The sequence below is a fragment of the Equus caballus genome, chromosome 2, assembly GCF_041296265.1.
Source record: "Equus caballus isolate H_3958 breed thoroughbred chromosome 2, TB-T2T, whole genome shotgun sequence".
Taxonomy (NCBI): Eukaryota; Metazoa; Chordata; class Mammalia; order Perissodactyla; family Equidae; genus Equus; species Equus caballus.
Genome location: NC_091685.1, coordinates 85,551,880 through 85,577,141, shown reverse-complemented (window position 1 = coordinate 85,577,141; position 25,262 = coordinate 85,551,880). Strand labels below are relative to the sequence as shown.

Below are 25,262 nucleotides of genomic sequence, written 5' to 3'. Positions count from 1 at the left end.
GAATTTTGATATCCATTTGGTACTGATTTACACCAGTATTTTTAAGGCTGCCAACAAGAAAGTCCAGAATTTCAGGCGGCCAAAATTCCACAAGACACAACTGTCTTTTATTTTATAGCTTATGAATTTGGGGCTTAATATGATTTTCCACTAACAAGTTCTGTACCCCCTCCAGAGTGCTAAAGCCGGTGTGTAGATCAGCAAAGTAACACAGAACATATGAGGCAAGTTAATATTAAACTTGAAGGAAAACTGTACAAATTATATTGTTTACTTAGGAAAAAAGCACTCTAGTTGAAAGAGTTGACACATGATTTATTGCAAAGACTTAACCAGCATGTTCACATTTTTACTCTCAACCCCACCTGTAGCAGTTTTTTGGTGGTGACGCGGTGTTGGATACAGTATTAATAAAATTATCAATTAAAAATCCACTAGATAACGGTAAGGAATAGTTTTAAGTACTTCATGTCTTCCGTTTTTATTAAATGTCTGGAAAAAAATGCAGAATCATGTCCAGAACGAGCAGTAAATCACAGGCAAATAACTTAGGGAAGAGTTAGATGGCTAACTCTTTTTAAACATAAGTAAATGAAGAACCTATTTAACAACAACAAAATACTTTTGGTTCCTAGAATTCTGTCACAAAACAAAACTTTCACGTATAATTAGAGAAAAAGTACATGTATAGAATTTCCTCATATGCTCAAAGTAATCTTTTGAAGGAAGTCAAAGAGAGAATAAATATTGGAACACTGAAATGATTAATTGCTTTCTTTTTTTATAGAAAGACCATGAAATCTTATTCCCCAGTTGCAATGAAGAAAAGGAGAGCCATGCATCCATTCTTTAATATTTAAGTGTTCTATGCCTAAATGACTTCTCCTAGGATTCCAGCCTGGTCCAAAAATCTTCATGCTTCATACAATTTCTAATGGAGTTTTATACACTTGTGTTCAATTTGAGTGAGCAAAGATATATATAATTGATAGAATCTGCATAGGAAGCCCTTAGAATTATTTATCTACAAAACTAGATATCAAACATGGAATCCAGCAATGTTTTTCAGTAAACATAAATTAGTTATCTCACATAGTTTTACAGATGAAACCGATTGAAAAAAACATAAAGGAAATTTTCTATAGCAGAAGCCCACACTAACTACTAAGAAAACCGTACCGGATGCCCTCTAGACTTGACATTGGAATCCTAAAGTCTTATTCCAAAGCCTAGTCATGTTGCCTACCATGGGTGACTTCTGGACCAATATCATCAGGATGAGTTCTGCTTTCCTGGAAGGGATAAGAATCTCTGATGGATCCTCAGGCTCACCAGAGAGGAGGATATAGCATTATAGGGGAGTCCTGCACCCCGCCTCTGTATTTCTGAAACAGCAGCTACACAAAACAAAATTATTTTAACCATGTTGCCAAACTGCTCCATCTAATGACAGTTGAAACTAAACGTGAATATGAACCAATGGAAGAAAGACTTCTGACATCCACTCTTAGCTTTTATAATAGAAATATTTATATAAAAAAAATCTTCATTTAAAAATATATTGCTAAATTACTCTATGAAATTTATTATTAGCTAATAAGATAATTTTATCTACACAAACTTTTAAAACTAACATTAAGTGGATAAATTATTTCTCACCAAAAGTTACCATATCTAGAAGAAAATAAAAGGAAGAAATATCTACAAATTAATCTTCAAAGTTTAATGTCTGTACCCGTACCATGTTACAAGACAGAGCATTGAGAAAAAAAAACGTCATTCGATTTGTAAAGAAGGCCAAGAAAACACATCTTAGGTGGCAGCCAACCACACACTTACTGCTTTTACCTGTCCTGGCTGTCTACCGAGAACACGCATTTCCGGTTCATTTAATTAGGAAAAACTTTCTTGCTTGGCACAGTTATGACAAATTTCATTCTTAATTTCTCATTAGATTTCCAAAGACACCACATTAAAATTCAATTTATGGCTACACTTCACAGTGTGGCATACAGGAAAGGTGGAGAAATGCACCTCTAAATAAATCAGCTCTACGGAAAATTGCTTTACTTTAAAACTTAAGTTTATCCTTCCAAATTTCCTCTGTTACTTTCTGTCCTACACTCATTCCTTATTCAATCTTTGCTAGTTTGTTTTAGATATAGCAGTGCAATCAGCAGCAATGTAACCAGAGTGCACTAGACTTTATTTCATTTATTTTCATAGGAAGATTTTGGCAGTCAGTCAAGTTCATTGTGGCCTTTGGAAATCTAATCACACAGAAAACTAGATATGACAGAATATACACTGCTTAATATACACACACTTGAGTCCTGAGAGCAAAACATAAAGGTTAAAAGAGAGTGTAACTTCTTATTAAGGCTGGAAGAAATTTGAGCAACTTAAATGGTTAAGTTCTGAAAACCCTGACGAAATTATATCACTCACTCATAGATAAAATGAAGCCAGTCTCGAGATGCTTGCTTAAGAATGCTTTGTTCAATCATTCATGACCAATGGTGAGCAAGTGTTTGAGATCACAATCATTTCATATTTGAACTTCATCTTCCGCTTTAAGTTCACGGCATGTACCTCTTAGATGTGTTCCTAATAATTCTCCATCTGACAACAGTGGAGTCATGGCAGGGGTCTGTGTGGCGAGGAGGAAAAGAGATGGAGAAAAACTGGGTGTCGTGGCTTCTGGCAGAGAGTTGAGATGGTAGAGAAGTGGGGAGTGTGGGTATTTCTGAAGTACTTGTCCCGGGGTTATGGCTGGCATTCTTGGTGGAACTGCTTTAATTCCGGGCTGGGCTACTGCAGTAATCAAAGGTGGTGGAAAAACAAAAGTTTTCTTTTCTTTGGGAATGCCCAGCATATGCAAATGTTCATCCTTTAGTTTTGCAATATCATTAAATACTGAGGCAAGAGGTTGGAACTTGGGTTCCCAACTGAGGAGATGATCCCAGTGATAGTTGTCTCTCACATCATGATCAGAGGTTCTCCTGGTTGAAAGAGTTGCACATCTTGCTTCCTGATCACCTGAAATAAAGATGGACTGTTTTCTGACATCAGCCAGGTTGCCCTCTTTTACCTCTCTCTTCTTTAGCGTCTGGGGTAACACATTATTTCGAACATAGGTTGTGTCACAGCCTTCTCCTCGATCTCCTTCTTCAAATGTTTGGTTGGTTTCTGCTGTTTCAGCAGTGACCACTACATCAGTTTCCCCAGACAAGCAGGAGAGCTGGTCTGAGTCCCTTGGGATTCCAGAGTCTGGCACCCTGGACTCGCAATCACTCAGAGCTGAGCCAGACTCCTTTCTGTAAGGGTGCTCATTTATCCTCTGGATTTCTTTATCTTCTGCAGTTTCTGCTTCCACAGAACAGTGGCCACTGGAGTTCGAGTGCCTGTACAGATTTACAATGTCCTTCTCCATGAGACTCATTAAACTCAACCATTCAGGCACGGAGTCCATGGGCACTACCTCACTACTACACTCATTAGTTTTCTGGAAGGGCTTGAGCATGCTGGCATCCCCCGTCACTCTCAAATTGATATCTAAGGATGACGAGGTTTTCTTTTCTTTATAATTGTTTATTGCGTCTTTTTGTTTATGTCTTAAAATCAGTACAATGAGAATGAAGACGAGTAAGAGAAATGCTAAAAAGGAGACCGTGAGGCTGATTGAAAAGCTGCTGGCTGATACTGCTGAGTGTTTTCCTTCCGAGGAGAAAGACACATTCACAAAAATGGTACAAGATGTGAACTTGGAGTCTGGTTTGGGGCTATGAGCAATTATTTTCATTTCAATGGTGTCTTCTTTGCTGACTTGACTTTTTACTAGGGGAAGGGCTCTTGTCAAATAAATATTTCCGTTAGTTTTATTTACTGAAAAGAAAGGGGATGGAGTTTCAAGGGAATAAAGAATAACTCCATCAATACCAGCATCTGCATCTGATGCTTCCACTCTGCCAATGAGTTGTCTTATGTTACTCTTTTCTGGGAGACTGAAAAAATATTGATCTTGAGTGAAAATGGGTTCAAACTCATCTATCCCTTCAATATCCACCCAAACCATTAAAGAGGCTGTTAAGTCACCTTTGTCTTTTGCCTGAATTGTGAAGCAGTATTTATTGTCATTTTCATAGTCAAGGACTTGCTTAGCATAAATATCCCCTGTTAAAGGGTCAACGAGGAAGCGATCATGGCTGTGAGGCATCCCATGGGTGACAGAACAGGATGATAAAACAGAATAGGTCAGTTCTCCATAAGGACCTGCATCAAAATCCAAAGCATTTACAGAACAGATGGTGGAGAAAACAGGCAGGTTTTCAGGAACAACACAGTTCAAACTTGAGAACATAAACTGGGGTGCATGGTCATTATCATCTAGGACATTGACAAACACAACTGCAAAAGAAAACTGTTTCTTTTCTTCATCTGAAGCTTGGACAGTTACAGTGAATTTTATTGTTTCTTCATAATCCAGAGGTTTAATCAAATAAAGAACTCCGGTTTTTTCTTCCAAGTAAAAATGTCCCTTCTCGTTTCCAGAGATTATATAGTAGATGATTTTTGCATGTGAACCCACGTCATGGTCATTTGCTGAGACCACAGTGATCTGACTCCCTAGGGGGGTACTTTCCTTGACATGGGCATGATATTTCAGACTGTTGAATTTAGGTGGATTATCATTGACATCAAGTACTTCTATTGATACAATGGCTGTGGAACTCAGTGGAGGGCAGCCATGATCAGATGCGAGAATGACAAGCTTATGACTGGCAATTGCTTCTCTGTCCAGTTTATGAAGCAACACCAGATAACCAACTTGCTTATAAGGATATTCTGAATGAGTGAAACTGGTTTCCACATGGAAATTGTTCTGTGAATTACCACTGATGATGGAATATTCAACATAAGTGTTTTCATGGGTCCAGTCATGGTCAATGGTTGAAAATGTGACAAGCGTGCCTCCAATGAGAGCATCTTCACTCAAGCTAAGATTATAATATTCTACTGCAAACTCAGGGGCGTAGTTGTTCATATCTTGTATTTCTATCTCCACTAAGGTACGAGCCCTCAGGTCAGGAATTCCACTATCACTGGCTTCAACAAGAAATTGAATTGTTGATTTTTTATCCAGAAGTAATACAGGATTGATAGTAAATATTGTGCCTGAAAAACAAGACATAGCATTTCAATGTTGTGAAATTAAATTTTCATGATCCATTTAGTCAACAAATATTTATGAAATGTTTACTAAAATATTTAGTTACTTGTTAGATTTTTTAAGTTACAGCCAAGAGTAACTCAAAAGAGGAAATTATTATATTTATTTATATTATTATATTTATACTTTTGTGACACTTAAGATCCAGAAATAATATTCACGACATTCACTCTACTAAATGTGTGTGCTGCTTGAAGATGACTTTACCACAAATTTTTCTTAATTTTATTTTTGTATAATAAGTTGTTCCATTATTTATTCTTTTTAAAAAAATGTACTCTTATTTGAAAAATTTATACCCCATTCTACTACCCATAGACACATGTATAGAGACACTCTAGCATAAAGATATTTACTCTGGAAATTTTAATTGACATTCACTCTAGTTAAATGAGCTTAGCAAATATTGACAATGCAGAGTTATAACTATTGCTTAATTATAGAGATGTCTTTCCTAAAGCTCTTGGTTAATTCGGCAAGTGGATTTTTCCCTTATTGGTGAAATGTACTTAATACATTTTGTCATTTTAAATGACAGAAATATGTAATTTTATAAGTAAATATGTAACTATATTTTTCTAAGATAAATGTGTTTTAAGTATGGTCACTAAAAGAGAATACAAAATGCTGTCATTTAAATGCCGCATTTCAATTAGAGTCCCACCCTGAACTAAACGGACCTGTTAACATTTAATATTTTTAAAACATTCTAATCAATACCTCATTGTAAATTTGTTGATAACATGTCAGGCAAAAGTGTCACTAGGATTGAGCGCTTCGAGGGGACACCTCGCACGCTGTGGTTTGCTGTGGCCACAGCAGCAACTGCCATCATCTGAGGCAAAAAAAAAAGTAAAAAAAAAAAAACAAAAACCAACCAAACCAAAAAACAGAGAGAGAGAAAGACAAAGAGAGAGAGAAGAAAAGGAAAACCAAATTCCTGACATGTTTATATCATATATATTTGAATGTAGCCATTCACACACAGGCTGTGTGGCAACATTACCTACTTCTCCCTGTTACAACACTTCACGGGCCTCATACTGGTATTTTCTGACTAAATTCTCCCTTCAGGGAATCCTGAGGTTAAATTTTTTTTAATTGAGATATAATTGACATAACATTATATTCGTTTCAGGTGTGCAACATACTGATCTGGTATATGTGTATAGTGAGAAATGGTCACCACAATAAGTCTGGTTAACATCCATCATCCTGAGGTTAACTTTTACATCAGCTCTCACTTGCGAAACGATGCACTGGTGGATGCAGATGGGGCACACACACTGCAATGTGTCCCCAGCCCTGTTCTTTTCTAGACTGAGCTCGGCTAGAGACAGTGCTTTGCTAATTATTCAGCTTTATCAAATTTAACTTTTAATGTCTACTCATTGTTGAACTTTATGCAAGGCTTAACTGTTCTAATCTGAAATCACTTGCCTGAATGCATTTCCAACCAAAAATGTCTTGCTCTCTGATAAAAATATAAAGAGGCTTGGAAGGCATCAAGGAAACCAGAACACCACGATGGTTTTTAAGTAGTAGAGATGCTTGAATAGTTTTCCGTTTTCAATTTTTTTTTTTCCTTATTGAATATACGATGTTATTACTGAACTTCTTGTACTTGGCTTAGAAAACAAAAGCTTCCAAACTCTAGTAACAAGAAGTGTTCAGAACTAAATTAATCCCTTCGAGTTCATTTTGATTCTTTGAGACCTGGGATAACTACCTGAACCGTGCTTGGCTGGACTGATGAACTGGGTGTTTACTATTTTGGGGTCTCTGAATTTCTGTGCATTTGCCAGCGTTTAATCAATTCCTTTTGCTTTCCAGCCACCGAGATGTTGGAGAAGAGAAACAACAGTGGGATTTGCTACTATGGCATTTGATAGAAAGAGAAATAAGAAGGTAATGTCTATCATCCAGGGGGCGGGGGTGGAGGGCTGTTTTAGGAGCACTTGGAAAGGATTATTCCAGGTTTCCATCCTGTAACTGAAACCTATGAACAATAAAGCCACTATAAATAACTCACCATTCATAGGATCAATTGAAAATTCCCTAGATGAGGAAAGGATTCTGTAGGAAATGTTCTCGTTGCCTTCTAAGTCTGTGGCTGCCACAGTCAGCACAGAGTACCCCACAGGCACTAACTCAGGAATGGTGACCTAAGGGAGAAAGAGGAACGGATGTTGTGCTTAAAGGTTACAGGTATTTTCATGAACAGGGCCAGAATGTGAGATCGTTTTATTCCTTGTGCTTGTAGAAAATACACAGAGAACCTGACTTTATTAGGCATATTAATTTATGTGTAGCCCCAGAATTCAGAAAAGCAAAACTTTTAAAAATTTCATTCAGTTTTAATTTTTATTATGAATAAAATTTCCTTCTAAATTATTTCTGTGTGGAGGAGGATAGCTAATACATTCACTAATATATTATTACATTGCACAATTGTATAATTACGTACATCATGTAATTTAGCAAGCCTTCACAGAAGATCATGACTTAGGTTAGTGCTGTGCTTACTGGTAAACCTTGCGTTTGTTACATTCAGGAGTCCTGGAGCACATTTTCAGGTACTCAGCTGAATGCTATCATTGTCCTTCTATAAATAGACACTATGCTCTAAAAACTAAAATTTTCACTTTACAGTTTTGTTCATGACTTGTTTCTGCAAAATGGTAATCAATATATTCCAAAAATATTCCTAGGAAAGAAAGATTTTTCCCAAGTTAACTGGAGATAATCCAAACTACCTTATTGCCTTATCTGTGGCTTTCTAGCTATTAGGCAAGTTTCAATTGTTATGGACAACTGGACCCCAAACCCTAAAAGCTAGAAAAATGATGACATACTTTCATACAGTGACATATGATACACACTTAAGAAACTGAATTGAATGAGATATTCAATTCCATATGTACTTCTATCGTCCATGATATTACATATAAAACCCTCAGCATCAACTTAGGCTCTAAAACCAGTGAATATTGTCTGCCTAAATTAGCCTGTCAACAATGGCAGATTTACATTATTCTTTGTTCTTTTTAGTTTTGGCTGTGGTTTCAGCATCTCTTTAAGCTCTTTACCTGGTAATAATCTTGAGAAAATACTGGTGGGTTATCATTGACGTCCAACACACGGACGATGAGTGCTCCCTCTGTGTGGTGAACCAAATCAGAAATTTGGATGAGCAGCTCATATTCAGTAGCTTCTTCAAAATCCAATGTTTTCACTAGTACCACTACTCCAGTGGTCTGATCAATTGCGAACTTGGTTCCAGGATTACTCTCTTTGGTAAGACTGAAGATGAAAGCTGGATTCAAATCCACATCATGAACTGATATCTGAGTCACAATTACACCAGGCAAAGAACCTGAAATAGTCATGACCAATGTCAGTCTCCATTAAAATTCATCCTTTGAAATACTTTGCTTTAATAGTCCAAACCAAGCATTTTTGTTTAAGTCCAACATGATTTGCTGTTTCTTGGCATGATTTCTCATACAAAGCCCCTTATGAACTGAACAAAAACTCTGAGGAATTTATGAGCCCAATAAAAGTGAAAATTTACCGCTGAGTAGGGAATTGAGGAGGTAGGTATTTTCAATTTTTATATTACATTTTTCATCATATGCTTGCAACACAATTCCAGGACCAAGAAACATTCTAAGCCATTTATTTCTACTATAACATTTCTGTATCAGAATCATATATTCATGGGGGATGTGAGTGGGAAGAAGGTTACCACTCAAAACATTAACACAAAACACAAAATTTGGAAAAATAGGCAAGATATAAATGAAAATGTTTGGATACTGAAGTTAGAAATAGATAATTAGTTCCTTGTACTTATTTTTGTAAAATTATTTCTTTCGGAGTGGCACATAGACTCTTTCTTCTCTTTAAATCTGACTCTCAGAATTGTCAAGACTATAGAAAGTATACATCATGTTGCAATGGAAGTAAATCTCTAACATTATTCACCAAAAAAAATCACAGAAATAGATGACACCCTAAATGTCTCACACACCATAGGTGTTTTCTAGCTTAAAATGCCATGAAAAGGACTTTGTTTTTAAGCTGACAGGTATGGTGCAGGTAGAAAGAAGATGCCAAAATCTTCAGAATAGTTCTACTGAATATGAGACTCATAATTTTCATATTTCAAGTTGGAACATTCCTGATGTGCACCAACCACACTTCACCTCATTAGTATGTTTTGACTTACGCAATTTGTTCTTGTGATATAGTTATACTGGGTGCATTGCTGCATTTTGATGCTAATCCATGTGCTTTAGAAGAGTACCTTCAGTAAAAGCAAATGAAAACGTAGCAAGTAGGTGAGAGGTGGGGCTGGCCCTGTAGCGGAATGGTTAAGTTTGTGCGCTCTGCTTCTGCAGCCCAGGATTTTGCTGGTTCAGATCCTGGGCACAGACCCAGCACTGCTCATCAAGCCATGCTGAGGCAGCATCCCACCTAACTCAACTAGAAGGACCTACAACTAGAATATACAACTATATACTAGGGGGTTTTGCGGAGAAGAAGAAAAAAACCCACAAAGACTGGCAACAGATGTTAGCTCAGGGCCAACCTTAAAAAAAGAAATAGGTGAGAAGCAAAACTGAACAAATTTTTTGGTAGAATATTTCAGAATATTTGTAGATATCCCTATATATTGAAATTTCTGGAATATATATCTCTGTGAGCAATGATGGCTACAAGTTGTTTGGAAAGTGAATGTAACAAAAAATTAGGAACATTTTAGGAACAAATTGGGTATTAAGAGTGAAAGGAGAGAGGTAAGTGAGGGGCCATCAGTATTTGCAACTTCAATCATCAAGAGTTGGGTTGGGTTTTACTAGTACAGCCACTGACCACAGTCAACTTCAGGATCATAGACTATGGAATCATTGTGCAACCCAGAGACCCAAACAATTAAGATTAGTCAGCATATCACATAAAATTTTGTATATTCAACCTCTACCATTAATACGGTAAAATTTTTCTGCAAATGTTGGAGTTTAGTTTACACTAGAGGAAAATGATGACTTCCTGCGACAAACATCCAATTCCCTTCACTTATTACTTGTCATTAGTATACTGCAAAGACTGACAAAGTTAGTCTAAGAACACAATCAATAAAAATACTTTTTCATAGAGCAGACTTCACTTTTAAGAAATATCTGTACACAAAAAGAAGCTGTGTGGAATGGTGGTTTGAACATGTGAAATTGTCCTGCTGATCTAATTGCAAACCCCAACTTTAACATTTAACGTCTTTGACATTTGACATTTAACTTTTGACCATCCGTTTTCTATTCTGTAAAATGAAAATGAAAACTATCCATGTTGTATGGTTGTTGAGGATTAGTACTCATATTTAATACAGCACCTGGCAGAAAAAATGGTAGATGATATAATACAAGTTAATCAAAACCACCATTCCAAAGCACCACACTTACTTTCTGCAATTTCCACTGCTTCAGAGGGGAGAAAAGCTGGGGCATTGTCATTTACATCGGTCACCTGTATCTTGATCACACTTGTACCAGAAAGTCTGGGCATCCCTTTATCTGTGGCTTGCACAATCAAGCTGGTTTGGAAAAGAATCAAAGAATGTTATCCATCATCCAGAGAATAAGAAAAACAACATAAATATCAAATATCCAGTTGAAAATTTAAAAATGAGCTGACTAGCTGCTTTTATTTCTCCCCTTGGCTTTTTCTAAATAGCATCATTTAAAATTTATTTCATAAGAATGGTAACCTGAAATTTATTTATTTTTGACACATTTAGGGAATCAAATCCAGCAAGCGACCAAAATTCATGAGGTCTTTAAAACAAATGGACCATTCCCAGAAGGCAGACCATAAAATTCAGTCCTTTCCTACTAAAAACAACCTAAAAAGTACAAATACCAATATCTGTTGTTTGGATAAGTAGATTGCCTCAACTCTGCCACACACAGCCTGGGTATTGCCATATATTTCCATGTTAATACACCAACAAAGGACAGAGCCACTAAAAGATTGCTTTGTATTGATTTTTTTTCCAGATCCATATTGCAAATCAATCAAAACGGTAGAATTTCATACATTAATACACGTACGAAAAATGCATGATTGGCCAGGACTATAACGTAGAGGTAAAGGTCCATGATCTGGAAGAATTGACATGCAGCGACTCAACCTGTCTTGGATGATGATACAGTTAGCTTCTCCAGCAACCAAGTTAGAAGCCTTATTAGTGTCTTCAACTTCTCCCTTTCTGTCACCACTCTTCCAACATCCAACTAATTATGAGTCTTATGGGTTTTACCTCCTGAATATCACTTGGGTCAAGTGTTCCTGTCCATTTCACCCCTACCTTCAGAGCCTCAGACAGACCCATCAACCAACCTACCTTCCAGGGACTGAAGGGCTTCCTAGGATATGGGACTTTCAGGTTTTTTTTAAACCAGGACAGTCCTGGAGAAACCAGGACAAGCCAGTCTTTGTAGCCTTGTCCCCTCATCATCTTTGCCTGGAATGCTAGATATTCATTATATCCTTTCCCAACTGGAGCACTTTTTACTCACCAATCTCCCTACTGCAAGTCTCATCTGCTTCTATCCATCCCCCACATTGTACCTCAGTTGCTGTATCTAGAATCCTAATTTGAAAACCCGACTCATCTATTTAAAACGTTTCTTTGGTTATCCATGTCTACAAGAGCTAGTCCAAGCCTTCAGCACATACACATGACCTTCTATGATCTGGCTGCTGCCTGGAATCCCTGTCCCTATACACTCTTGGTCTTTCAAAGCTCACATCTCTGGTAAGCTTCACTGATCTCTTATCTGATTTGGATGTCCCTTTCTGTATCCCAGAGCATCCTGTCCTTCCGTACCCATGGGGGATTGGTTCCAGGATGCCCTGTGGATACCAAAATCTGTGGATGCTCAAGTCTCTTATATAAAATGGTATAGTACTTGCTTATAACTTACGCACATCCTCCTGTATAATTTAAATCATCTCTAGATTATTTATAATACCTAACACAATATAAATGCTATGTCAATAGTTGTTACATTGTATTGTTTAAGGAGTAACAAGAAAAAAAGTCTGTACATGTTCAATACAGACCCAACCATCGTAGGCCTTTGCATCCGAGGTTGAATCCATGGATGCAGAACCTGTGGATACGAAGGGCTAACTGTACATTCCTCTGCCATAGCAATGATCACCTTTCGTTCTTAACGATTTATTTATCTGCCTCTCCCATAAGGTCCTTGTGGGTCGGTGGGCTACCTTATTTGATTTTCTTTAATACATGTTGAGTGCTGGTTTCTCAAGATTTGTCCAAGATTATAAATGTATTATAGGAAGAGGCAGGACTCAAGCCCAGGTCCTGGCTGACTGGAAAGCTCGTGCTCTACTACCTGACAGTTTCCACATGCCTCTCTTACAGTGGATATATCACACCCCAATGTATAATCATTAGCTTTTCACTCTCCTCTAAACACTATGGGTTCCAGGAGGGTAGCTGAATAACAAAGTGAGTTGTCAATCAGAAGATGATTTTTATTTCAGAAGTGGTATTAGTTTTGGCTAGTTGTTGATACTACCTTTTAGAAACTGAGTCCTGGAAGTTGACACACGTCCACTTTCTTTTCCATTGTTAGCTTACTTGGTAAGTGTTCTTTATCTTTCCAACCTTAAATTTTAAAATGATGTAAAACAAGTATCAGCTCTTTCTTGGTTTAAAGTCTACTGAATAGCAAATGATCCCTGCTTATCTACTGTTCATGAAGCACACAGGCCACCTTCTTCACGGTCAGAGTTGGGACACCAAGTAGAGCAACTACTTGAATTTCACACTTCTGGAGCCTACAAATAATTCCATGTGGAAAGTTTGTTTTGTTAGCATAAACATAAGTCAGGTACATATGGAAAAATTTTACTAAAAATGATCAACTCATATTGTTCTCTGCCCCTGCTGTCCGCCCCTTCTCTTGTCATACTAAAGTCTCAGGCAAGACATCAAAGCTAGGGCTCTGTCAATTCTTCCACTACAGCCATAACCACCCTTATTTTCACAACGTTACAACCTCAGGGGTTCTATGTAATGCCTATGTCAGGTTAAAAAAAAGTGGGATTCTTTGATACGGAGGGTAATATATGATTCAGTTTCAAAATAAAAGAACAAGGAGAAGTTTTTTCAATGGCTTGAAGAACAAATGAAAAATTATGAAGGCAGATCCCCTGAGATTCTACTCATAACTCCTGAGAGACTTCAAGTTTTCTATGATTGCTCTTTGGCAGTCTTTGCAAAACTATTGGTTGTAGTCCGTCCAGCTGGCTCCACGTTCCAGGACTGCTGCCTTGATTACTTTATCAGCAGAGACTATAAATGAAACTGACCAGATTTAGAACAGGCCCATTCTAGTTCAGAGCATATTTCTCCTATTCTACCAAGCACGGGAAGCTTCTTTTACCACGCAAAACTTTAAATGCAACTTTGACCAGGCAAGATCTTTTCTGATTGCCTTAACAAGTAGTAAAGATGGTGGTAAAGGATTTTTCAAAACTCTTTCTCAACAGTATCTTAAATGCCTACCAAGAATTTAAGTGTTCCTTCTGAAATTCTATGAAAAACAAAAATAGCAGCCAACATCAGAAACACCTATGAAAAGAAGAGCTATGACTTCTGGTTATATCTACATAGGTTTTACTTCTTCTTCCTTCTGAGATTCTACTATAATGATAGCAAAAGAACTTAAAATATGGTATATGTCCATAAGGCTAAAAAGAAAATGGGAGAAGATATTAGTGGGCGGAGTGGGTGAGAAGTTTCTAGAAATTTCTGGAAAATGCAAGCAGATTAAGGAGTGGTTACAGATAAGTGGGTCAGAGGTGATCACAGATTAAAATGCATTCAAAGGGAGAGAAGGATGAGTGAGAAGCAGATGTGCCCCCACTTAACCAACAGAGAGGCTCAAGACATGGCAAAGGGTGGGGTGAGATACTGAGATAAAAATAGCCTGAAGGTTATTTTAAACTCAAAATACAGCACAATCAAACCCCCTTACCCATTGCTCTTCACTCCCAGGCGAAAGAATGCCTGATGTTCATACTCAGAGGAAGTAATATCGAGAGACTGTCCCTGGAGAAATGAAAGTCCCTCCCAAAGAAAAAAGAACTCTCTATATACTATCATTTGTGCATCATCCTGCAAAGTAGTTGGTTTCCTCTCTGGTTCATCTGAAAGTGAAGTGTGCTGGTCAATAAGCTTCGGCAGCTCCCTCTGGGATTCTCCTGACTTTGCTATTGCCTCACTCAGAACCAACGATCATTAGTTACTTACAGAAAACCTCCAACATGAAAAAGAGAGTGCAAAATAGACAAAGAGAAGAAATGAACCCAAAGGAAACAGAGATCTTGAAAGTACAAAAGGAAATGTAAAAACAATTCTAATTAATGTCCTTGGAGGGCTATCAGAAGATAACGCATGTGAAGCCAGGTATCTGAGGGTTACTGTAAATATTCAATAGGATTAACTTTCAACCTTATTATGAAAAGAAATTAATATTGTCAATTTGCTGTTTTCCTGTTTAGCCTGAGGGGTAACTTAAAGGTCACAAGGATTTATGACCTTGTTTTACAGAAGAAAGAGAATGGCTTTAAGGAATTTACAGCACCAGATAACCAATCCTCAGCTGCTGTTGACGCCCAGAAGTTAGATTGCCCAGGGGCTTATCGGGAGTGAAAGAAACATAGATTATCCCTTTGTTTCTCCAAAATTCCTCCTGCCACCTGCCTTAGCTCTATACAACACCCTGTTTTCTTCTCCTGTTAAGGCAGATTTGAGAGAACCTAAGTTCCTGCCTTCTCGTTTTGGCCAATTCAAATAAATCCTTCTCCATCTCCAAGCATGGATGCCTCAGTGTTTGGCTTACTGGGCATCGGGCACACAAACTTGAGATTAAGAGGTTTGGTAACACATGTGTAAAACAAGAACAAGATGCTGTGGAAAAGTCAAAGATCAAGGAGGAACTTTTGGAAATAAAAAAGAATATAATATCCCCCAACTTTTTAACTAGAAAACAAAAAAGAAAGCTTAGAAGGTTGAAATTAAGGAAATCTCCCAGAAAAATACAAAAACAAACCAACACATAAAACAAGAAATGGAAAGTAGGAAATAAAATATTACTGATGAAGGATCAATCCAGGCAGTCCAACACTTGACTGCACACGATCCAGGAAAAAGGAACAAGGCAGAGTAAATAAACAAACAAAACAAAACGAAAAACAGTAGAGAGAGAATTATCAGTGAGATAACACAAGAAAACAGAAAGAAACATTTCTCCTTACTAAAAGAGCACACCAAGTACTCAGCACAAGGAAAGACACACATCAAAGGATTTAATCACAAAATTTCTAAACATTATGGATAAAGAACACAACCTGAGAATTTCCACAGAAAACGAAAGAACAAATCCTATACAAAACATGTAATTAAAATGATATCAGACCTCTCAATGGCAAAACTGGGTTGTAAAAGATAACAGAACAATGCCTTCAAAGTTCTAAAAGAAAATTTCAATTTCTATACTATCCCTTGTATAAATCACATCGCATGTGAGAACAGAGTAAGGCATTTTCAGATATACAAGAACTCAGAGAGTTTACTTCCCTGGTACCTTTTCCTACAAAGCTATCTGAAGAGAAAAACTAAGAAAAAGAAAGACATGGGATCTGGGAGTCAGGGGCCCAACGTAGGAGAGCAATAAACCAAAGTCATGGGATACAGCTTTGCAGCAGCCTGAGAGAGCCAGATCTCATACCAGATCAGGAGGGCAGAATGCAGCAGGAATGAGGTCTCCAAGGAACCCAGAGGGCTTGATAGAATATTTGATTTGAGAGGTATCTCGGGGGGAAAAGATGGATGGGCATGACAGAGCAAAGGGAGCATTTACAACGAATTAAGTACAAGGATATAGAAAACTTGGTGTCAAAAAAGAAAGATAATCATTACTCTGGGAGGGTGGGTAAGAAAGGAAATACAATCATACAGTATGACCTGGCTCTAAAGTGAACCTTTATATAACCATATAATGTAAACACAACTATTGATTAAATAAAAAATAGTGATATGGATAAAAAGAGGGAATTAGATATAAGCAGGTAAAAAATATTAAACTACATCTATTATAACAGGAAGTTGAGAGATAAGGTTTAAAATTATCAATTAAGGCAGATTGGTGTTTATAATAATGGAGAAAAACGGTTAAAATGTGAGCCTCCTGAGACTTTAGTGCTGGGATGAGTGAAGCAGTGTTTGCTAACTTTCATCTCAGCCTGTCGATATTTTGCAATACTAAAAAATTGATTTCTTAAAAAATGTATTACTTTGATAACAATAAAAAATTTAAAATAAGAAAATGTACCTAGATCAAAATCTTCCGTCTTTAACCTATCTATCGAATACTTCCTTTCTTCCTATAAACATGCTCAAGTCGAGCCAACCCTAAAACCATACCCTACACTCAAGCCTGAACCCCACTCAGTTCCCACCATCTCGCGTTCCTTCCTTTTAACTCGACATAGCTGCAAAAAAACAGCAGTCCCTCAGAACCGTCTCTGCTTCCTATTTTAGTCACTCTTCAACCCACTATAATCTGCTTTCTATCCATCACTTTAATGGCTCTCCTTTGGAAAAGAATATCAAGCATTTCCTAATCACCAGACAATGGTCTCTTTCCAGTTGTGGACATAAACATCATAAATCTCAAAATGCTTACTCAGCCTTGTTTGAAATGGAAAGAAATTCTAGGTCCCACTGGTATTCATTGAGAAGTCTACAGAGGAAAGCATCCTGCCATATGTATTTTGAAAACTAAAAGTACTAAGCTAAGACTTCAGCCCTTGCTCATGAACAGAAGGATACAAGGTTGGAGAATATTTGCCTTCTGGTGGCCACAGGAGGAAAATGAACAGAAAGCGCGACTGGGACACTGGCCAAATGAGGCAAAAATTTTATTTAAGTTTAAATCTATATATACGATGTTTCTTACTTCACAAATTGTAATTCCTCTCTTTGAAGTTTACAGAAGCTTTCTAAGACAGTAATTCATAACCATGAAGTATTGTTTGATCTCCCAGAACTTGTCGTGTTTCTAACACATACTTGTTACAGGAAATTGTATTTGCTCACTTAATCTGTAAAATATTTTTGTTAGTAAAAATCAATGTGTTGACTTGAATTTCAAATTAATTTCACAGCTTTGTATTAATTAACCTACAGATACAGCAGTGTGTAAGTTATCTTGCTAGAAAACAATTTTGGACAAGCCTATTCCTTGCAAACTCCTTACAATAAGGAATACTTTTAGCAGATTCTAATCCAAACACGTTTGGAAACTATTTTCTTTTATGCAGTCCAATCTCTCTGCTTGGTTCCTATCTTTCTACTCCTTGAATCTTCTATTTCTCTGCTTGGCCCTCAAGTGGAAATAATCCCCCAAATTCTCACTTTACACAGTCTCCCTAGGTAATTCCATTTTGCACATTTTCCCTGGATGGGCCTCAAATCTAACTCTTGAATGAAGACCCCTTTCCTGAGCTCCAGATCACTATTTTTAATTGCCTAAGGAGACTATATCTTTACTTTTGCTCTTGCACTGGTGATCAAAGCACTCGTAAAAAAAGCCCAATCCCAGTCCCAATCTATTCTTCTTCCTGCCTTTCCTATGTAGAAATTTCAGAAGCATTTTCTATCTCCTTCCATGTTCCTATGGATTCCATATCTGAACCAACTAGTAAGCACACCCCCTCCTTCCATCCCCACTACTTTGTCCACATAACATACCTTTCACAGCTGTTAGGCTTAACTAGTCCACCTGATGCTGGTTCTCTGTCCTGCGGTGCATCCATTACTAGATGCCTTTTAGAAATAAACATTTGAACATGCACTCAATTCCTTATACTTTTGTATAGCCTTGACAGGACAGAGTAAAATTTTCATTACATGGCATATAAAGTCCTTCAAAACTTGGTGAAACCTACCAGTCTCTTTATTGTTGTTGTTTTGTTTTGTCTTTCAGATCATTGTGTGAGGGTTTTTTTCCAGTTTTACTGAGATATGATTGGCATATGACTCTGTATAAGTTTAAGGTATCCAGCATCATGACTTGACTTACATATATTATGAAATGATTACCACAATAATGTTAGTTAGCATCCATCATCTCATAGAGACACAAAAAAAAAGAAGAAAGAATAAAATGGTTTTTATCATTGTAATGAGAACTCAAGATTTAATCTCTTAAGAGGTTTCTTATGTATCATACAGCCGTGTTAACTACAGCCATTGTGTTGTACATTACATCCCTAAGATTGATGTACTCATTTATCGTATACCTGGAGGTTTGTACCTTTTGACCATCTTCCTCATACTCCTCCACAGCCCAGCCTCTTCTGGATTACCCACACTCAGTGCGCTGTACCACTTGTTACTTCCAAACACTTTTGCATAGCCAAGTGTTTCCTCCTGGTTTCTGTCTGGAAGGCCTTTTCTTTTCTTTTCTACAGGGAGACAGACTAGGGTTCCAATCTCAGCCCTGCTGCTACGAATCATGCATTTTGGAAAAGATAATAACATCTCATCCCATTTCCTACCTGTATATATAACTGTTTTTTGAAATTTCTCTCACAGTCATAATGAGCATTCAACTGAGAATACAAGTATAGCATTGCTCCTGGCAATAAATGCTCTACGACCTTGACTATTTATGCTATAGAAACTGAATTTTTAAACACTTAAATTAACTCTTATTTGCCTACGACTTTTTGTTGCTCATTTTCGTTTAAAGTCCCTCAAAAGACTAAAAATCTCGGCACTAAAGTGTTATGAGGCTTACATGGATATCAGTCACCAGCTTAAACATTGATACATCATTCCACGTCAGTTATAAGTCAAGTAGTGGAAAGCAGTGAATCAAATCCCATTTTTACACACTCACACCTAGAGAGGTGTTATTTCACACTGCAAGCTGGAACTTATTTGCTATTATTAAGTTTCTGAAGGAGTTTTTTTCTGTTTTGTGTTTTGTAAACACACAGGTTTGTACTTTTAAGATCCATTCACCTGATACAGTAGGAAGCCCTGCCATGAGCACTCACATGGGCAGGAATCTCTGTTCCACCATTCTTTAGCTGCTTATTCTCGGCAGACAACTTTACCTTTCTAAACTTCAGTTTCCTCATTCTGTAAATCTTAAGTCTATTATGAGAATTCAACATGTAAAGCAGGTGCTCCTTCAACGGCAACTACTACGATTATGAATATACTTCCTGCCATGGGTTATAATGGACTTGATTTCTAGGCTCCCTAAAAACAAGAATTGTTGGAGACCAGCCCTGTGGCCTAGTGCTTAAAGTTCTGCATGCTCTGCTTCCAGATCCTGGGGTTCAGGAGTTTGGATCCCGAGTATGGACCTACTCCACTCATGAGCCATGCAGCGGAGCGTCCCACAGACAAAGAAGATGAAGACTGGCACAGACGCTAGCTCAGGGACAATCTTCCTCAAGCAAAAAAAGAGGAGGATTGGCAACGGATGTTAGCTCCTCACAAAAAAAAATAAAAAAAAAAAGAATTCTTTGTTGAGTGTTTATATCCCCAGCCTCATGCTTGGGAAATAGCCTTCAAAATTCAGAAACATCAGTCAAACAGAACTTAAGATCTATTCTATGATTTGTCATCATCTTTCCCCTGAGTTTTTGCATATGTGGTTTAATATAAGAACTAAAAATTACTTAATTTTTATTTATTGCATTTAGACTGGGTAGAATCACTCCTCACAATATCTTTTTTCCCCTCACTTTATATTGGAAAACAGAGGGCTAGAATTGGGAATATTTTCCTTAATCAGACAAAACTGCAATACTTTAAAAGTAAAGAAAAATTAAAAACTAAATGACACGGTTTCCAAAGCCTTCACAAAAGGTATAGCAGGCTGGGGGGAAATCGTCCTGTTATTTCCCACTGCCTTAAATGTCAAGGAAAGCACTAAAGAGGAAGAGAAGCCACAGGGGGCGGAGGAAGGAGAGAACCCAGAGAGGCAGGAGGTTTAAAATATTTCCCTGCCCTGGTGATACTGGAGACAGTGTGTGTGTGTGTGCGTGCGCGCGTGTGTGTGTGTGCATGTGTGTGCACGCACACATGCGTATGGCTGTCTCTGCATCTCTCTGCGAAAGTGTGTAGATTTCAACTTCTCTCAGTTTCTGCTTCTCCCAGCCTTGACTTAAATTCTTCATGGGGAGTCGGAGAGGGGCACTTTTCAATACTGGGATCAATTTAAATGTTGGGAACATTGAAACTCGACACAAATGGGAAAAGGCTGAAAGGAATTAGATTTAATTGTAATTAGACTCCATTGAGTAAGAAGAACATTGTAACAGAAAGTCATTACGATCAGGAAATGCTTGTTCCTAGAACATGGCAGACCTTCAATACTCTCTGAATTTGGAATCACTCAGGTGGCAACTGGGCTGAGATGTACCTGCAGTCATCTTTGGAGAGAGAGAAAAAGCCTTATGCTTAAAATTACTATAGAAACAATGTAGCAGGAATAGGTTAGCATATTTATAGAATCAGTTTTAATATATTTATATAATAAGTATTACAACAATTGATTACACTAAAATGTTGCTGAAAAAATCCTACTAGTTAGTACAGGGTAAGGTCTTGAAAAAACTTTTTAAATACTTTTGAAGTAACATTTTGAAATATATTAAACAAAAAGAACTAAACACTTAATCAAACTTTTAGGGTTGGGAAGTCTTTCCGAGCTTAATTAATTCAATCCTCCCACTAACAGACCGCGTTTTAATTGGCTCTCACTGCTCAACCATGTGAATATACTGCACTTTCCTGATAAAACATGAAAGTAGTCTGGCCTAGGGGAATATTGACACTTGGGTCTTTTGTACACCTGTCTTTTCACTAAACAGAAGGTCCATTTTGTAGATTGTATAGTGGAAACAGTGTGACTCAGAATTGGAATACCTGAGTGCCAGTCATGTTTGATCATTGAATGGGTCTGTGACCCTGAGCAAGCCACTGTATGTCTGCTGTCTTATCAGTGAGTAAGAACACGCCTAAGGTAACGTCCTTGGGGTATGACTGTGCGAATTACATGAAATACTGTATGGACAAGGCCTTCCAGAAGAACACACAAAAATATGACACAAGGGCCAGCCCTGGTGGCCTAGTGGTTAAGTTTGGCATGCTCCACTTCAGCAGCCCAGGTTTGGTTCCCGGGCATGGACCTACACCACTTGTCTGTCAATGGCTATGCTGTGGTGGTGGCCCACATACAAAAAGAGGAAGACTGGCAGCAGATGTTAGCTCAGGGCGAACTTTCCTTAGAAAAAAAAAATATATATGGAAGAAATATAAAGCACATTCAAATGCACAATAAGAAAGTCAAGCTGCTCTTTGACTACAGGCTTCCCAACCACTTCTCCAGAGACAAACAAGGTTAACAATTTCTAGTGTTTTCTTCCTGAAGTAGTCCACGTATATGAGTGTGCTTTCTACTCAAATAGGCCTGCAGCATAAACACTGTAGTGCATCTTATTTCCTCCGCTTAGTCATATATCCTGGAGCTCTGTCCTCATTGGTACATACAGGTGTACCTTTTCTCTTTTAAAATCAGTTTCATGGTATTCCATGGAAGGCTGGGCCATCATTCTTGGAGCAGTCCCCATTCACGGATATTTTAGGTTCCTTAGAGTCTGTTTCTTTTTCTTTTACAGACTGTGATGCCATAAATCTCTCTGTATGTATGGCTAGACTTTTGTAGCACTGACTTTTTAAAATACCTAGAAGACCTATGACACTATTATTTTCTCTTTTATAGAATTCTGTATAAGGTTGGCATCTCTTGAACTCCAGACCAAAATATATTTAATGTTGAATAAGATAAGATTTTAATAAGATAATTTCTATTAGAACACAGTACTGTAATAAAGACCTGATGACAGGGTTGTACTTTTATACACACACACAAAAGAAAGAGTTAAAAACAGAAACGTCATTCAGTCTTCACTGTTTTTAAAAACAATAGCAACAAACACTTGCAAAGTCCTCTGTAGTTCAGTAGGCATTTCACAAATATTGTTGTTATAATGTCTCTCATTTAGTACTTAATAGCATCACAAATTCATAGGATCTTAAAACTAGAAGAGATCTTCAAGTTCCTCTAGTCCAATCAACTTTTCCAAATAGCAAATACTTTCTAAGACTCTTTCAATATATCAAAAGGGTGATCATAAGTTGGGACCAAGGGGAAAATACGCTTTACAAATAAGCTTACATAATAGGAAGTCATGCCCAAAGCAACAATGTTGTCAGAAACAAAGCAGAATAGCTGATCAAATGGATCTGAATTCGGGACAAACCTGTAGGAATTGGTGAACTCATAATCCAGAATGGCATTTGCTGTTATCACACCACTCAGTGCGTCCATCTGGAAGGCTTCTCCGTGGTTGCCAGAGAGAATGGAATACTCAAGGAGGCCGTTCAACCCACTGTCCAGGTCTGTAGCAAAAACCTGTGAGGAAGCAACTCTTCCATTAGATAATGATTTAATCTGCAATGTGGGTTAAGCCAGTTTTCCAGAAAAATGCATTATGAAATGATCACAGATTATCAAACACACCTTAAAAACGATCAAAGGATACTGACATTTACAATAAGGGGGATAATGGGTGAGAAAACTATTTATTCTGCATACTTATTCAAAGGATTTCCAAGTAAGTTCCAGTAGGTATAGCACATGTTTTGAGCTACAATTATAGTCAAGAGGAAAAAAATACTTGAAAAAAAATCTAATTTGTCTGAATGGAAGATTTCCCTACTGTATGTGGATTCATGCTAGCACCAGAAAAGAAATCTCCAATAGTGAGTGGTAGTCTTTCATTTGCTTTGTATCCTGTTTAATGTATTGCCTATAAAATAGGGCACATGTGTATTTTTTATATTGTATGGTAAGTCTCATTTTAAGAGGATCTTTAAATAAATGAAACAAAGCCTAGATTTAGTGCTAACATATTTAGATCCTGATCATTTATTTGACGGGTTATCAAAGTCTTGTTGAGGATAAAACAAAAGTTTTGCACAATTCTCCATGAAGATATATTACTTAGCCTGCATTACATTTAGATCACACAACTAATTCTATTAGTGGATTCAAGATCTTGTTTAAGAATAAGTTGACAGATTAATTTAAAATGTTTTTCTACTTATGTTTATCCTCTCTTCCCTCAACCTTGGCCTGAGCTCACATCCCTTGTCATCTCTCTCCTAGGTGACTACACTGATGTTCTTGTGGGTTTTTGCTTCTAACTCCCTACCCTCTCAACCCATCCTTCACACTGTTGCCAGAGGTGTCAGGGAATCCTGAGGGGCCTAAGTGGGACGCCCAGGACCTCATTAGGAGAGCACACAAGCCAGGTATTTGGTACAGAAAGGCAGCAATACAGAATTCCCTTTAAGATCACCAGGAAGAGAAGTTCATCTGCTTCTGGAAAGAATGAAGTCCATCATGTCCCCTGGGGCCATATACTTAAAAGTGTTACAGAGAGCAGCCTCCCAGGAGGTGTATCAGCTAGGGTTTTAGGATGCCAGCAACATGTATCCACTATGGCTAACTTCACCAGGAAAGAAATGTATCAGAAAGAGAGCACCCCAGTGAAGGACAACAACCTGGACAACTCTGGGGCACAGCTTCTCTGAGTTGCTGCAGTCAAGATGAATCAGCTCTGATTTGTCTCTGTCCTGGTGTCCTAGCCCTCAAGGTTCCAAATCCAGGAGAGAAAGTCTGTATGAGACTGAGGCAGTTGACAACACCTCTGGCAGGGTGGTGGCGGGGGACAGGTCACTACCTTGATTGACAATCCCACCAAGACTGGATCTGATGTCAGTTCCTAAAGGAAGTTTGTGGGGCTGTAACCAAAAGGTCGGGGTGCGGGGGGGGGGGGGGGGGGGGGTGGCGGCGCATGGGCAGTGGGTGGCAAAAAGCAAGAAGTAACTACCACAAGTGATAAAACTCCAGAGCCTTCTACATTCCTATTTATCTGAACAGGACACAGGCAAATGGCAGCTCTATTTTCCTGGAAACTCAATGATCTAAAAATGTGAAGAACAAAGTTCACTGTAGCCATCCCTGACTCGGCCTTCTCGAAATTTGACATAACTTGAAGTACTGGTTGGTCAGGCTCTCTCCGGCTTGGTGTACCTGGGCTTTAAAGGTATCTTCACCTTCAGGGACTCCACATTGAGCAGGTTAGCATGTGTGACAAAGAAGTGCAGTGCACCAGTGCCCCAGTCAGGGATGCTCTGGGGGACAAAGTAGGCCCCATGGTGGCCCTGGAGGTATCTGTCATGCCAACTGAACAGGCATCGCTGGGCAGGGTTATTAAGATTGGAAAAGTGAATGCCTTCACCTTCTTCTTAAACATCTCAGTCACGGCTGACACCAGAGTAAAGTCACAGCACTTCTGGAACAGGCTGGTGACTGGAGCAACTAGGCTCCTGTCATATAGAACAAATTTGCAACAATAGCGTAAGAAATCCTGGGTATCCTGGACTGTGTGTGGGGCACAGGGCTGAAACTCCCAGACTGCAGAGACTCCGCTGGTCTTGTTTGCACCAACAGAAGGGAACGTGCACATCCGGAACTGGAGTGGAAGTCAAACAAAGGTGTCTCTATATATTCAGGTGAAGGTAGCCACACAGTAAAGAGCTGTCGGAAGTCTTGTCCAGAAAGGATACTAACACGTCATGTAGATACCTGACCCCATCCAGTCCAGAGCAAAGGGGTGAAAGAGTCATCAGGTGCTGGACCACAGCAGTGGGGTTACAGAGGCCAAAGAGAATGTCCCGTTATTCTGCAGACTTTCTCAGGAAGGGGGTTTGATGCTGATTTCCTGTGAAGATTCCCAAGAGGTTGTAGGCTTCCTGATGTCCAGGTTCTTGAACACA

At 38.2% G+C, this 25,262-nt stretch overlaps 1 protein-coding gene across 1 annotated transcript in view; it reads right to left on the bottom strand.

Moving 5' to 3' along the window:
* Positions 1 to 294: 294 nt before the first annotated feature.
* The window catches only part of DCHS2 (dachsous cadherin-related 2), a 248,773-nt gene continuing 223,805 nt past the window's right edge, over positions 295 to 25,262 (bottom strand). Inside the window, exons 16-20 of the mRNA XM_014737988.3 lie at positions 22,679 to 22,830; positions 10,696 to 10,826; positions 8,320 to 8,606; positions 7,263 to 7,395; positions 295 to 5,175 (exon numbers count right to left, since the gene is read on the bottom strand). Coding sequence (XP_014593474.3) covers positions 2,549 to 5,175; positions 7,263 to 7,395; positions 8,320 to 8,606; positions 10,696 to 10,826; positions 22,679 to 22,830 — 3,330 coding nt within the window. The 3' untranslated portion in view covers positions 295 to 2,548. The remainder of the gene's footprint in view (positions 5,176 to 7,262; positions 7,396 to 8,319; positions 8,607 to 10,695; positions 10,827 to 22,678; positions 22,831 to 25,262) is intronic.